The sequence below is a fragment of the Populus trichocarpa genome, chromosome 5 (assembly GCF_000002775.5).
Source record: "Populus trichocarpa isolate Nisqually-1 chromosome 5, P.trichocarpa_v4.1, whole genome shotgun sequence".
NCBI lineage: Eukaryota > Viridiplantae > Streptophyta > Magnoliopsida > Malpighiales > Salicaceae > Populus > Populus trichocarpa.
The window spans coordinates 22,909,889-22,923,580 of record NC_037289.2 but is presented as its reverse complement, the minus strand read 5'-3'; the positions used below and the strand labels follow the sequence as shown (position 1 = coordinate 22,923,580).

The following is a 13,692-nucleotide window of genomic DNA, read 5'->3' as shown; positions in this document are numbered from 1 at the left end:
AAGAATCCTAACTTATAGTTATCCAGCCAGGTAGAATAGAAGTTATTGAAATGGAACCTACCTTTTTGATAGGTAGGAGAGGAGGAGCGATCGATTTGATTTGGAGGGATGTGATGGTTAGACTAAGCGCCATTTCTTTTTTTATTTTTTTGTGAAGAAGAGAGAAGAGGGGATGGTGATGGTCTATTTGTTGAAGATAAAGCTATTTGTGGTCATGGGCTTTTTGGTGTTGATTGGGTCAATTTGGGTCAGTATTTATGATTGTTTTGGGCCAGGCAGGCCTGTAACGCATCAAAATGTTATGGTAAGTAATTCGAAGAAGTTAAGAACTCTTTTTTTTTTTTAATTATCTTTTATATCTTGAAAATGTTTAAAAATCATAGATAAATTTTCTAGTGGGCTTTTAGCTGCGTTAATGCTTTATTCTGTTTGGAGTATGATTGTAATTATTTTTTAAAGTGTTTTTTACTCGGAAATGTATTAAAATAATATTTTTTTTATTTTTAAAAAATTATTTTTGAAATCAACGCATCAAAATAATCTTTTAACTTAAAAGCTTAACATAATATCTTTTTAATGTTGGATAAAAAAATTTTTAAAATATTATTTTAAACTTCATTATTTACAATATGTATAGTCTATATTTACATGGATTTTCTTAATTTTTTCATATAAAATATTAAAATTTTAAATTTTTCCGAGTTGACCCGGGTTGACCTATGAAACCTGAAATCTAATTTCTTGACCGAATCAATCCCGAACCGGGTTTAATAACTATAATATTGAGTGAAGCGCGCCGAAGCGGAACTTGTACACAGGGACACTGAATTTGAAGTGGGGTTTTCTCGAGTATTTTCGTCTGCATACATACAATTTGCCGAACAGCAATATCTTTCAAGCTGCATTTTCAGATTCTTTGGCCCATGCAATCATGATTTCTTGATTTGGCCAGGATTTTTATGTGTTTAAGACGTTGTTACCAACTTAACGATATGATCAAAATTGCTGAGTAACCAAAATAGACGTACGGGTCATTCAACCGTCATAGCTTTTGAGACTACTTTATATCTTACCTTACTTTAAGCTTATTATTAGTTAAGATTGATAAATTAAGGAGATTAAAATATCTCTTCACACGACTTTTAAATCATGTCTTTTTACTTCAATTTATAATTCAAAAACTATATTTTATAAATAATACATAATTCGATTCATATATAATTAAGCGAAATAAATTGAAACAACTTTAAATTATAAGTATATTTATAAGTTATTGATTGAAATTAAAAGTTATTTTAACCAATTTATTCAAATCAAGATTTAAAAAATAAGAAAAGGAATGGTTGCACATGACAAAATTCATCGCTCACAGGAAACTGGTTTTTCTTCCTTTTCCTTTCCTTCCTAGACCACAAATATTGTCCGAGCAAGGCGTGTAAGGAGGAAAACGGCGATGACAAGTCTTGCAACAATCTCAATACATCGAGCAACCGGTGAGTGGTGGAGGCATATAAATAGTAAGAGGCCGCAACGTGAACGGTCACCGATGCAGCAAGCACAGCCATGAAACGGAGCACTTGTCTGCATGGACACGTTGAGGAGACGCCTTGCTCGATATTATACTCTTACAAGACGACATATGGGATTTTGTAGAGAGAATGATTCCATACCGTTATGCCAAGCTTACGAAAGATCATGTCGGCTCATTAAATTCATAACAAATACTTAAAAAATAGAAGTGGACAGACATCTCTCTCTTCCATAAGAACAAATCTCTCTCTACCTTGGAATTCATGTATCCATTGTCCAAATCCCATTATTATAATTATTACTTTTATGCATGATGACTCGTGTAGTGCCCTCGATCAATTTGAAAAAACAATTCGAGCACTCGTAGAGTAGCTAGCTACTAGTTGCTATCCCATGAGTTGTTTTGGGGAGAGAAACAGATCTGAAGATTAAGAAAAATAATATTCAAATACATAAAAATAATAAAAATTCATCCATTATGATCAGAAATATATTTTTTAAAACCTCTCTCTTATTTATATTAGTAAGTAATTACTTTTGAGCAATGTTTGTAAAAAATTGATGGAATGGGGTAAAGTGGGGGGATGAACATATATAGAGAGGATGGATGACTTGCAGCTAACAAAAAAGAAAAAGAACGAGAGAGTCAATCCATATAGAATAGAAAAGACTGAGAAGTATATATATAAATGAGAAATTAAATATTATATGAATTTCTCCAATCTCTATTGAATTTTATTTTATTTTATTTTTTTACTAACTGAAAGATATATACATCTAACCTCTCTCTTTTTTAATCCTTTTCCTCTTGTCTATAATTCTCTCGATCCTTTCTGCCCTTAACGACGAACAATATTAAAGTATAAAACTTATCATCAACTTGGTTCTATTTTGCGTGTAATATTTGATCTGTGTCCATTCAATTCACATACAAAATCACCTTAATAACAATTATAAAATGTTTTTAAAACTGTTTTTTTTTTCTAACGAGTGTTTTTTAATATTTTAAATATGTTGGTGTGAAAAATTAAAAAAAAAACATCTTAAAAATATTATTTTAACATATTTTTAATTAAAAATTAATTTTATAAAAATATATGCATCGTTTTACCAAATATCCCCTCATATGTAATAGTTTTTAAATTTATAATTTCAAAATATAAATTAAAAAAATATATATAAAAATTATAGCTTTTTATCATCAAGGTTTTAATAAAAAAAACAATAAAACTCGTATAAAATCACGAGAAATCAGATACTTTTACAAGAAGAAAAACACAATTTCAATTGCTTCTCCCGTCACCGTAAAAACGGAGCCAAAACCCGTATTAATTCAAATTGCAGACAATGTACTCCCAACGCCACCTCAGGTTCAAGGGACCAGAGTCAGTGTGACAAGACGGAGAGGTGCCATCCACGTGGGGTCGTACCATTGCTTAGTGCTTTCTAAAGTAAATATCAGCCTCACGTCCATGTCCACCTGTCACACTACAACCAAACATGGCACTCAAAAATCTCCACATTTTCAGCGCCAGCGTGATATTTCTCGTAGCCCGAACCCAGAGAATCTGCCCCTTCATGTGAATCAATACCGACCGTACATGTTGCCTGTTTGACAAGAAAAAAAATCCATTTTTGTCGGCTATACTTAAATTAGGTCTCTCGTAACGAAATAATATTTGATTTTGAATCTAAATTCTATATGGTGGCGTTAAGAGTTAAAATGATGGCATATGAAGGGTGAATGAGAAATTGAATTTAAAATGAATTTATTTTAAAAAAAATAAAAAATTTATATCCTTTTAAAACAGAAAAAGTTGTGTGTGTTAGATTCTTTAAAAAAAAAATATTTAGTTGAAATTGATTATCAAAATTATATATATAAATAAACAGTTTCAAAAGATATTCAATATTTAAAACTAACTCTCTGCTGTTAAAACCTTCTGTAAGAGTTTAATTGGTTATGTCATTTTACGGAGATCTTGATTGGTATTCATCGGTGATTCCATTGGTAAAATCGCTAGAAAAAACTTCTACGTTAGCGAATCACCTTTTTTTTTAATTCTGAATATTCTGTCAGTATATACCGACCGCAGTATTCCGTCGGTATATACCGACTGAATTACGGACAAAATAGTGTCCGTAGGTAATTATCTCCGCAATTTACCGACAGAATTATTCCATCGATAATGTCGTTGGTGTTAAACGAATTTCTGGTAGTGGTACGTTTCAAAATAGTTTTTTATTTGAAAATATATCAAAATTATTTTTTTTTTAGATTTTTTTCATTTAAGATATTAGCACATCAAAATCATTAAAAATACTAATTTTTTTTTCTTCTTAAATGCACTTTTTAAAAGCATTTCAAACGCACTCAACACCCTCTAAGAATCTCAATGCTTGAGTTTACATTTTTCAGTAATATTTTTATTACTTGTGTCTAACATTTTTACATTTTCTCCTGATTAATGCATGGAGATCACTGTTGCCTGTGGTTGAAAGATGCATGACTGTGTATGTGAATTGCTGGCTCACCCGCCACCCTTCCTCTCAGAGCCGTGGCACGAATACACTGTCGAAGTTGATGACTCTCGCCGTGTTTCTTTACCAGAAATATATATATACATATTTCTGGTAGATTTTGCTCGGAATTTGGGGATATATATATATCACACTACCTATGAGCTAGAGAAATCAATGAATCATGGCAAACACATTCTAATAATAAATGCTAATTTAATGTTGATTTTAATCAGTAATTAAATAGTCTATCCTGATTAATTAAGAATGCATTTCAATGTATGAATTTAAAAAGAAAAAAAAAAGAAATACATTCATATATTGATAGCTATAAGAATCTTTCTTGAGATTTGGTAGCACAGTAAATATAAGTTTCTGTGTCTGTTTAAAAAAACATAGATAAATGATAAAAGAAAAAAATAAATTGAAGACCTATAAAAAAAAAATATTCTCAACTAAACTGATTTTTATTTTATTTTATTTATTATTTTATTCTTTGTGTCTATCTCTCAATAGAGTGAAAATGAATAATTACTCATTCTGTACCATAAAGTCTCTGATCTTGTCATACATTCCTTTTAAGATCCTTTTGACGACATTAATTCTTTTTTAATGTTCAAATCATCACTTTAAAAAAAAATTAATCAGATCTATATAGTTCAATTTGAGCCCTCTTCTTTGAAAATAAATATTTAATTTGGTAGAAATATTATATTAAACACTTCTTAGGATTGAAATAGGAGAGCTAGATAAAAGGTACCGTTAGTATTGCTTAAGAATGCGATAGATAGATGTTGCTTTTTAAAATGTTTTTTTATTTAATAATAAATTAATTTTATTTTTTTATTTTAAAAATTATTTCTAACACCAACCCATCAAAACAATTAAAAAATAATAATTTAAAGCTAAAAAACTTATATATATATTTTTTAAATATAATAATACCGCAATGCCAAACATACCTTTAAAGATCCGTTTGTTTGTGTAATGAGATGGGGTTGAGATCACATTTTGCTTCAATCATAATTTTAAAAGTATTTGATTAATTAATATATATCATAATTTTTGCATTGATTATTCTAAAAACACTCTTAAAATTTAATTATGAAAAAAATTACAATTTATATATTTTCTTAAAATATCTTTTAAAACTATAGACACAAAAACTATTACAATACAAAACATACACTTAAGGCATAATTGCTATTGTGGTATTTTTTTTCTTTGCCTAACTACATAAAAAAATCAGATGGTTAGTAAAATAAATATTTTTACACTGAGCCTCACATATAATTACACATATAATTATGTTTTAAATTTTAATTTTATAAAAGCAAAAATAACATGATTTTTATTAATAAAAATCTATTCTTTATTTATTTTGCATGTAAAACTTTATTTTACAATAATTTTAATCAAATAAATATTTTAAGCTTAAATTTTAAAAATTATAACAAAAAATATTTTTTTTAACCGTGACGGTAAAAGTTAACACCGTAACTACCACACATACGGGCAGAAGGACTGTTTCAACTTTCAAGTACTATAGAAGACTGGCAGCCGCAGACTGAGGAGTTAAGAGTGGCATGCATAGTGATCACAAGTGATTCTCTCCTGCAAATCTTTCTGCAGAATATTCAAACCCACCCTTACTTCTTTAGTTTCTCGTGACTTCTGGTTCACATAACTTTCAAAACTAATCACAATAATCATCACTCTTGCATTCAATCTTCTCTTCTGCCTTCAACTGCAATCCACTCGAAGTTCACATATTTTCACATCCTTTTCTCCTAAATTGTTATCAGTCATTGAAACAAACTCGATCTTTTTAGTTTTTTTTTTATCCGGGCCTTTTGTACTTTGACATTCAAAACTTTAGATTTATCAGGGTGGCTTTTATTTATCATCGTTGTTGCATCTGCTCTGGTTCTGTTTAGGGACTATCAACAAAAATTTTGCATTTTGGCCATCCTTGTATTGTCATGTTATTAATGTTTTAGGAATCTAAATTTCTTGGATCTTACATTAAGAAATATATTTGGGGTTGTTCTTTCTTGCTTTGATTCAAAGATGGATTCTTTCTGTGGAGCATCGAAGGCAAGTGCTGGTGCCAATGTGGTTAATGTTAACAAGGGAAGTATTAGAAATGAAGGGACTCACTTTTGGGGTGAGAGGATTAAGAAGAACCCGAAGAGCAGGGATTTGAGTGCCCTGTTGTGGAAAAATCTGAGAAGCGGTGTGAAAAAGGCTAAGCCTGGAGTTGCCTACTCTGTTCTTACATCAGATGTTAACAAAGAAATTGTGGTGAGTACAAAAACTGTTCAACGTCTAATGTTGATATATTAACATCTGCTTCTGTCTGACTGCGATGCTTAAGTTTTTTTTACTATTAATTTTGATTTCAGACGTTTGAAGCACCTGTGTTTGAGACTCAACAAGCAGACCCAGGTAATGTAGCTTCGATCATATTAGGTGGAGGTGCTGGGACACGCCTCTTTCCTCTTACCAGCAAAAGAGCCAAGCCCGCGGTAAGATTTAATTAGCTCATGGTTTCTAAAAATAATTATTGAATTTTTGTTACAAATTTGAGATAACGGGGCTTGGTTAATTTGGTCTTTTGCATTTTTTTGAGAAGAAAACTGTAGAATTTATGTTTGTGTCCTTCCATACAGGTTCCAATTGGAGGCTGTTACAGGCTGATTGATATTCCTATGAGTAATTGCATCAACAGTGGGATAAAGAAGATTTTCATCCTAACACAGTTTAACTCCTTCTCGCTCAATCGGCATATAGCTCGCACGTATAACCTTGGCAATGGTGTTAGTTTTGGAGATGGATTTGTGGAGGTAAGATGGTTCTTGTGCAGAAGAAGGAATTTGAATCTGCTAAATTATATACAAAACCACCAGAAGTGTATCATGAGATGAACTTATGCTTTGGTCTATTGAGGCAAGGCAGTAATCATCAAAGAATGATCGCTTGTTAAGTGCTTATTACGGTATCGTCATACGTCTTTAGAGTTGTCGTTGTTGTTAAATTGAGTGTTTTTGTAAACTACTGGTGTGAAAGTTCTTAAAAGAGATACCTTGGACAGGTTTTGGCAGCTACTCAAACTCCAGGGGAAACAGGAAAGAAGTGGTTTCAAGGAACCGCAGATGCTGTGAGGCAGTTTATATGGGTGTTTGAGGTGAGAACTCATAATTTTGTTTTCTGTTGAAGACTTGAAACTGTAAATTAGACTAAATGGGTTTCACTTGGTCTGTTCAGGATGCAAGGAACAAGAACGTGGAGCATGTATTGATCTTGTCTGGTGATCATCTTTATCGAATGAACTACATGGAATTTGTCCAGGTACTATTTTTATGCGTTCACTGGTGGGATATTGCATCAAATACAGTTTTCTTGCATGCCTGATTCCTGGAATTTGACTTAAGTTCTGCTTTTCGATGTCTAAATGTATTCACAGAAGCATATCGACACAAATGCAGATGTTACAGTTTCCTGTGTGCCCATGGATGACAGGTATCTCTAATGTCCTTTTATGTCAAATGGCATGGTCTTGTGGCAGTGTCTGCTTGCCTTGCAACTATAAAACTGTAATTGTTGTCATTCAATTTGCCATCATTCAAAACATTTATTGTAGATAAATGTTGTTTTGCATTTGGAAATTCATTGAAATTAGATATGTTGCAGTCGTGCATCAGATTATGGACTGATGAAGATTGACAACACTGGACGTATCGTTCAATTTGCCGAGAAACCCAAGGGCCCTGATCTGAAAGCAATGGTAGTTAGTCCTATAATCATCTTATTTTTCATGAGCTCCAATATCTTAATTTTATACTTAATTAAGATCCCTTTTGGTCTTCTCTCAGTTGATATGCCTTCAGTTTTTATATCTAAATTTAGCTCTTGGTGATATCCTCTTCTTGCTGCAGCAAGTTGATACCACTCTTCTTGGACTCTCCAGACAAGAAGCTATGCAATTTCCCTATATTGCTTCAATGGGCGTTTATGTGTTTAGAACTGATGTCCTGCTGAAGCTTCTGAGGTGGAGCTATCCCTCATGCAATGACTTCGGTTCCGAAATCATTCCATCTGCTGTGAGGGATCATAATGTCCAGGTGAGACTGCCCTTCAAACATAGATTCATCCACATGTCCTTTTTTATTTCTAGTTAATTTGCATAGGTTAGCTTTATTCTAGTAATTGAATTTCTTATTTCTTTTAATTTTTTCTAGGCTTACTTATTCAATGACTACTGGGAGGACATTGGAACAGTAAAGTCATTTTTTGATGCCAATTTGGGCCTCACGAAGCAGGTTGGTGTTACTGCCATCCCTTTCGTTTCTGCAGTATCTACCTTTACACTCTAAGCTAATTTGATGAAAGCAATTTTTCTCTCTGCTGGGTTATTAGATATTGTGAAATCAGCAAGTCATTGCTGCAAAAAATCTGTTCATACTGTTTTGGTAATGCTTTGAAAAAAGAGTGAACAATATTGTGGATGGGGTAGAAGTATCTTGTCATTTCCAATGAATTCAAAATCCTATGCAATCTCCGAATTGCTTGTTTACTTTATGGACTTAGATCATCTAGCAGTGAAGTGGTGTACTTAACCTATTCCAAATCAGAAACATTTTTGTTATTTCATTTTTCTGATTATGGAAATGACCAAGCTACTTAACCTGGTAGCACTGCAGTGAGGGAAAAAAAGGTCGTGATTTGTAAATTGATCAGTTGGTTTTCTTTAATGCAGCCACCGAAGTTTGAATTTTATGATCCGCAGACACCTTTCTTCACCTCTCCTAGATTCTTGCCGCCAACTAAAGTTGATAGATGCAGGGTATGACTTTAAGCTCAAATGAGGTTACAATTTCTAATGTGCTTGGTGCACCTCATGACACTTTCTTTTATTGCAGATTGTTGATGCAATAATCTCACATGGCTGCTTTCTACGAGAATGTAGTGTGCAACATTCTATTGTAGGAGTTCGCTCACGTTTAGAGAGTGGCGTTGAACTTACAGTAAGCTAGCTTTCTTTTCCTAGTCTTTCCCTGCCCCATCGCTTCTCTTCCCTTCTTGTTTACAGCTAGTACTGAATTAAGAAGACATTCTTTGGTGATAAATTAATTGATTTACAGAGGCAGGCTTCTGGATTCACGGGCATCGCATTCTTACCCTATCTAGACTTGATTAATTCAACAAAAATAGGCTCATAGACGGCAGTAGATTAAATTAAGCATGCTGGTATGCTAGGAAATTGACACCAGCAGGGGCTAGTTATTTTGGAATGCACATTATTGAAGGAATTCCACTGGAAACAACATGCTTTTAGGAGCCTATGCCGTTCCAGATAGTGCTTTGGTTTATATTTAGTACACATGACAATCCTATGATGCTGCACGCTGTGCCTCTTAAGACCTGCGTCTAATCAGCTGCAGATTGTGAATTTTATCGTCTTTTTATGGAATGTTTGCCTTCATAATATCACATTACAATTTTCTTTGTAAAACAAAACTATTAAACTCAGTAAATGGTGATCTTACGGATTGATATTGTGACATTAAGTTAGTGGAAAGTTGTAGGCCATTCCGTAAAAGACAGTGCATTCCACGAGGCATTGTGTTTGCGATGCCTTCAAGGCATCAAATGTTATGAAACCTCCACTCTAATTGCATATTTCTTTCATCTGAAAAGGATCAAAATGCACTTGATTCATTTTTTCCTATCGAAATCCAAGAAATACATGTGACTTTATGAACATGAATTTTTTAAGATAAATGGTGATTGTTATTGATGCCAAGATGGCATCATGTAGAAGCCTGGCCGATTTTTCTTTCAATTCTGGAGTGCCGACTGATTATAGTAATAGCCTAACGGGATTGTACTTATATCTGCAGGATACTATGATGATGGGTGCTGACTACTATCAAACTGAATCTGAAATTGCCTCTCTGCTAGCAGAAGGAAAGGTCCCAATTGGTGTTGGTCAAAATACCAAAATCAGGTAAGATTTAAGCTGCAACTCCTCTTTCTCATGCACAGGCACACATGCAGAAACTTGCAAGGTACAACATGAGACCAGCATGTTGTTTCTAAAGTTTATGGTTCTTTATAAATTCTTTCTTGTAATATCATAAAAAATAAAAAAAGGTTAAATTGAATTTCTAAATGTTAGAAATTCGAATCTTGGTAATTTGTAAATATAGTATTAGGGTTGTAAATAGAGTATTAGGGGCGCATGTATCCAATCATAATTGCTTATAGCAATTTAAATATTCATATTGGATTCTTTTGCCTGATGGTGGAACATGTGCATGGTTTTTTTTCTCTCTCCCAGGAACTGTATTATCGATAAGAATGCCAAGATAGGAAAAGATGTGATCATCACAAATGCTGATGTAAGTATAGCTTTCTGTTCTTTGAACTTCATACCAACTTAAAATGTTCAAGAAATCAATTAGAAGTGTCCTGTATTTGATTGGCATATGTTTGCTTCGACTTATCAGGGTGTTCAAGAAGCAGACAGGCCAAGTGAAGGGTTTTACATTAGATCAGGGATCACAGCCGTACTGAAGAATGCAGCAATCAAAGATGGGACCCTTATCTAGAAGTGCCTAGGAACCCTTATCTAGAAGTGCCTAATCCTAGTGATGAAGCTGACGGAGCAATCGATCCGATCCACATCTTTGCACTTGGTTGCTGTGATCACAACGAAGTAACTACTGTATATGTAAATTACGTACTCCTTCCATATATGAAAGAACAGCCGAGAAGAGGAAGTATTTTAACTTTAATAAATTGAAGGGCATGAAGTCCATTTAGCAATATGGATAGGTTCATTGCTTAAAACACAAACCACGGGGTTGATAATACACTGTTTATTCTCTGACTTTTCAACTTCAACCCTGTTGGCTATATATCAGAGCTAATCTTGAGCTAGAATAAAATTGCTGTAGTCGAGGAGGGGATGATTTTGATTCAAGTGTAATCGCTTCCTTTTCTTTTTCGCTAAAAGAAGTACTATTGGATGAGCTGATTCATCTCCAACGGAGAATTCAGTCCTTAAAACTTTCACCGAATACGCTACTTTTTTGCCTTTATGAAGATAAAAATAGTTTAATACGATCAATACTCGAGCTTGACCTATTTGCTTCTCAATCTTCTAGGTTAATTGCCATTGTTTCGAATATCTTTTGCTCTCTTCCACTTCTCAATGTTCCTCAGCCTTGCATACATCTTTCGAATCCGATTGAGCTTTTGAGACTGGTCAACAATGACACTAGTTGTCGAAGGATTCTGGCTGAAGACTACCTCATACCCATCTCGGAATGAGTCCATTCCTTCAGTAAGTAGTTGCCAGAACATTCCACCTGCAGCAGCACCTCCACTGCTTGCTGATGAATAAATAGCCGAGTAGACTGTATTGAACAGCCGGTCCCTTTGATTATCATTCGACGTTCTCAATGATTTTCCAAATTCAGCGAACAGAACTGGCTTCCGAAGAATGTTCTGTGAATCTTGGATATGATTGTTGAGCCAACTGTTCAAAAACGATTCTTGGCTTTCTTCACTTGAATCAGGCAACCTGTTCATAAAGAAAATTACCACATTTTGGTGAGGAATGTATTTATTGCCTGGAAAACCATTCACAGAACCAAATCAGGGACGGTTTTAGGTGGAAATTTTTAATTAAAACTTTACCATTGGTCAGGATAGGAGTGAACTGTGGCAAAGTCAATGTCAGGTATCTGATTGTTAGCAATGAAATCTGTCCCTACTTGAAAGTTTGGATTGGATTGCTGCTTTTCAGAAGAAGATGGTCCATAAAACCCTTCCAAGCCTACTTCTAACAAGTGATTTCCATCTATGGATTTCAAGTAAGAAGCCATCTCTGTAATCCAAGCCTGCCATACAAAGCACAATTAAGTAAAATCAAACAGTTGTTTCTATTTAATAATTTTGCTTTCTTGTCGGTGATCAAACCAGATTTTTTACTCATGAGGAGTTGATAGCTCTTAATGGACGTTATAATCACATTCCTTTTGCGTAACACTTTTGTTAATCTTATCAGTGACCCTTTTATCCGACTATGTTAATGAAACTAATACTGCCAAAACCTCACCTAATCCTATGCCAATAATAGTAGTATAGGTTCTTAAATTATTGCCCCAACTTCGAGAGTTTGGAGGCGGGAAATTGAACAAACAAGGTTTTGAGCATGTCAGTTCTTGTGACCGACTCCATTTTGGCAATCCCGAGTGGAGTTGCAAAACAACATTAATGAAAATCACAAGACTTTTGAGTTCAGAAATATTGAGAGGTTGTGAAAAGATTGTAACTTGAAACTAGACATGTAGAATCAGAAAGATCAGATGGAAAAGTCTACCCAACTAACCTGAATGGTCCTTCCTGATGGATCTGAGGCACATCTGGGTTCATTCATAAGCTCCCAAGCCATTATCGTTGGCTCATCTTTGTAAGCAACTCCGGTGATACTGTTACGTCTTGTCAGAACAGTCTATATATACAGAAAAAAAATAGAAAAAATTAACTATGGTATTGTAAAACATGAGAAAACTAATAAATCCTTTGATTTACAAGGAAAGGAAGGACACTAAAAGAGAGAGAGAGAGAGAGAGTCACTCCAGTGGTTGAATCATTTGTCTCTCAAGCTGTCACCAATAGTGGTATGAAATATTGACAATAATGGCAGGGAGACAGAAAGATGGAGAGTCACCCTCACCTTGATATGATTCTTGTAGTATCCTTTCACTACAGAGTTTGTATAGAAATCATCAAGAGATGATATGGACTGGCCTTGACTGGATGCCCAGTTCACATACTGTTTTCTCCCTCCAAAGTTCTCATAGTTGTTCACCAAGCTCAAAATCAGCTTAATCCCATTCTTCTTAGCTTCGGAAATGACAAAATCCAATCCCTTTGAGCCAAAAGTGAAAATGAAAATCCAGATCATTAACAGAGACAGAGAGGATGAGGATGAAGAATTTCAAAAGACTAGAAAGAGAGTAAAAGGCAAGGTGTATCATGATTACCTGGAAAGTTTGTTCATTGTAGTGGCCAGGTGAGACCTGTAGAGCTCTATCTTGACCATCATTGAAAGCCCAAGTTCTTGCCAGTGTAAGGCCATGCTGTTTAGCATCTTGGAAAACAGATGTCACTTTGTCTCTCTGTGAAGTATCTGTTGCAAAGTACATGAGCCAGTAGCCATTGAAGCCATTTGCATAAAACGGGCTCCCATTCAACAAGAATTGCACTCCTTTGGTTCTTATGAACCCATCATCTGCTTCCACCTGGAGAAAAATTCCCTGTTCTTGAATGAGCAGAATCACTAAGAAAATTAGACCCCAGTGCCTCATATCTCTTCCTTCTCCCTTTCCTGACTCTCTCGATGCAACAAAGAATATGTGATATGTCCCAGCAATCTCAATACTAAGGTTTTGGGTTTCTTATGGTGCACAATTTTCCGGACCTCTCTCCCAAATAGGGTAGGTTAAATACCAAATGAAAATGTCACCTTCTCCGTAGGATCAAAAGGTGTGTGGCTGACAATGCCTTTATGCCCACTACTTCTACCGTAAGAGGTCCATAACGCCCAAGATAAAGTTTTTTTAAAAA

The 13,692-nt window shown here is 34.2% G+C and overlaps 2 protein-coding genes across 2 annotated transcripts; one reads left to right on the top strand and one right to left on the bottom strand.

Moving 5' to 3' along the window:
- Nucleotides 1-5,611: 5,611 nt before the first annotated feature.
- Nucleotides 5,612-11,038, top strand: LOC7477625 (glucose-1-phosphate adenylyltransferase large subunit, chloroplastic/amyloplastic). Its single transcript, XM_002307632.4, has 14 exons — nucleotides 5,612-6,354; nucleotides 6,456-6,578; nucleotides 6,723-6,896; nucleotides 7,145-7,237; nucleotides 7,318-7,401; nucleotides 7,517-7,572; nucleotides 7,744-7,837; nucleotides 7,989-8,174; nucleotides 8,292-8,372; nucleotides 8,810-8,896; nucleotides 8,973-9,077; nucleotides 9,954-10,060; nucleotides 10,394-10,454; nucleotides 10,563-11,038. The coding sequence occupies exons 1-14, from the start codon at nucleotides 6,121-6,123 to the stop codon at nucleotides 10,662-10,664; spliced, it is 1,587 nt and encodes a 528-aa protein (XP_002307668.2). The 5' UTR covers nucleotides 5,612-6,120; the 3' UTR covers nucleotides 10,665-11,038.
- On the bottom strand, nucleotides 10,829-13,612 carry LOC7454368 (mannan endo-1,4-beta-mannosidase 7). Its single transcript, XM_024601564.2, has 5 exons — nucleotides 13,110-13,612; nucleotides 12,800-12,994; nucleotides 12,452-12,574; nucleotides 11,758-11,960; nucleotides 10,829-11,641 (listed from the first exon to the last, which is right to left on the bottom strand). The coding sequence occupies exons 1-5, from the start codon at nucleotides 13,431-13,433 to the stop codon at nucleotides 11,224-11,226; spliced, it is 1,263 nt and encodes a 420-aa protein (XP_024457332.1). The 5' UTR covers nucleotides 13,434-13,612; the 3' UTR covers nucleotides 10,829-11,223.
- Between the last annotated feature and the right edge of the window lie 80 nt (nucleotides 13,613-13,692).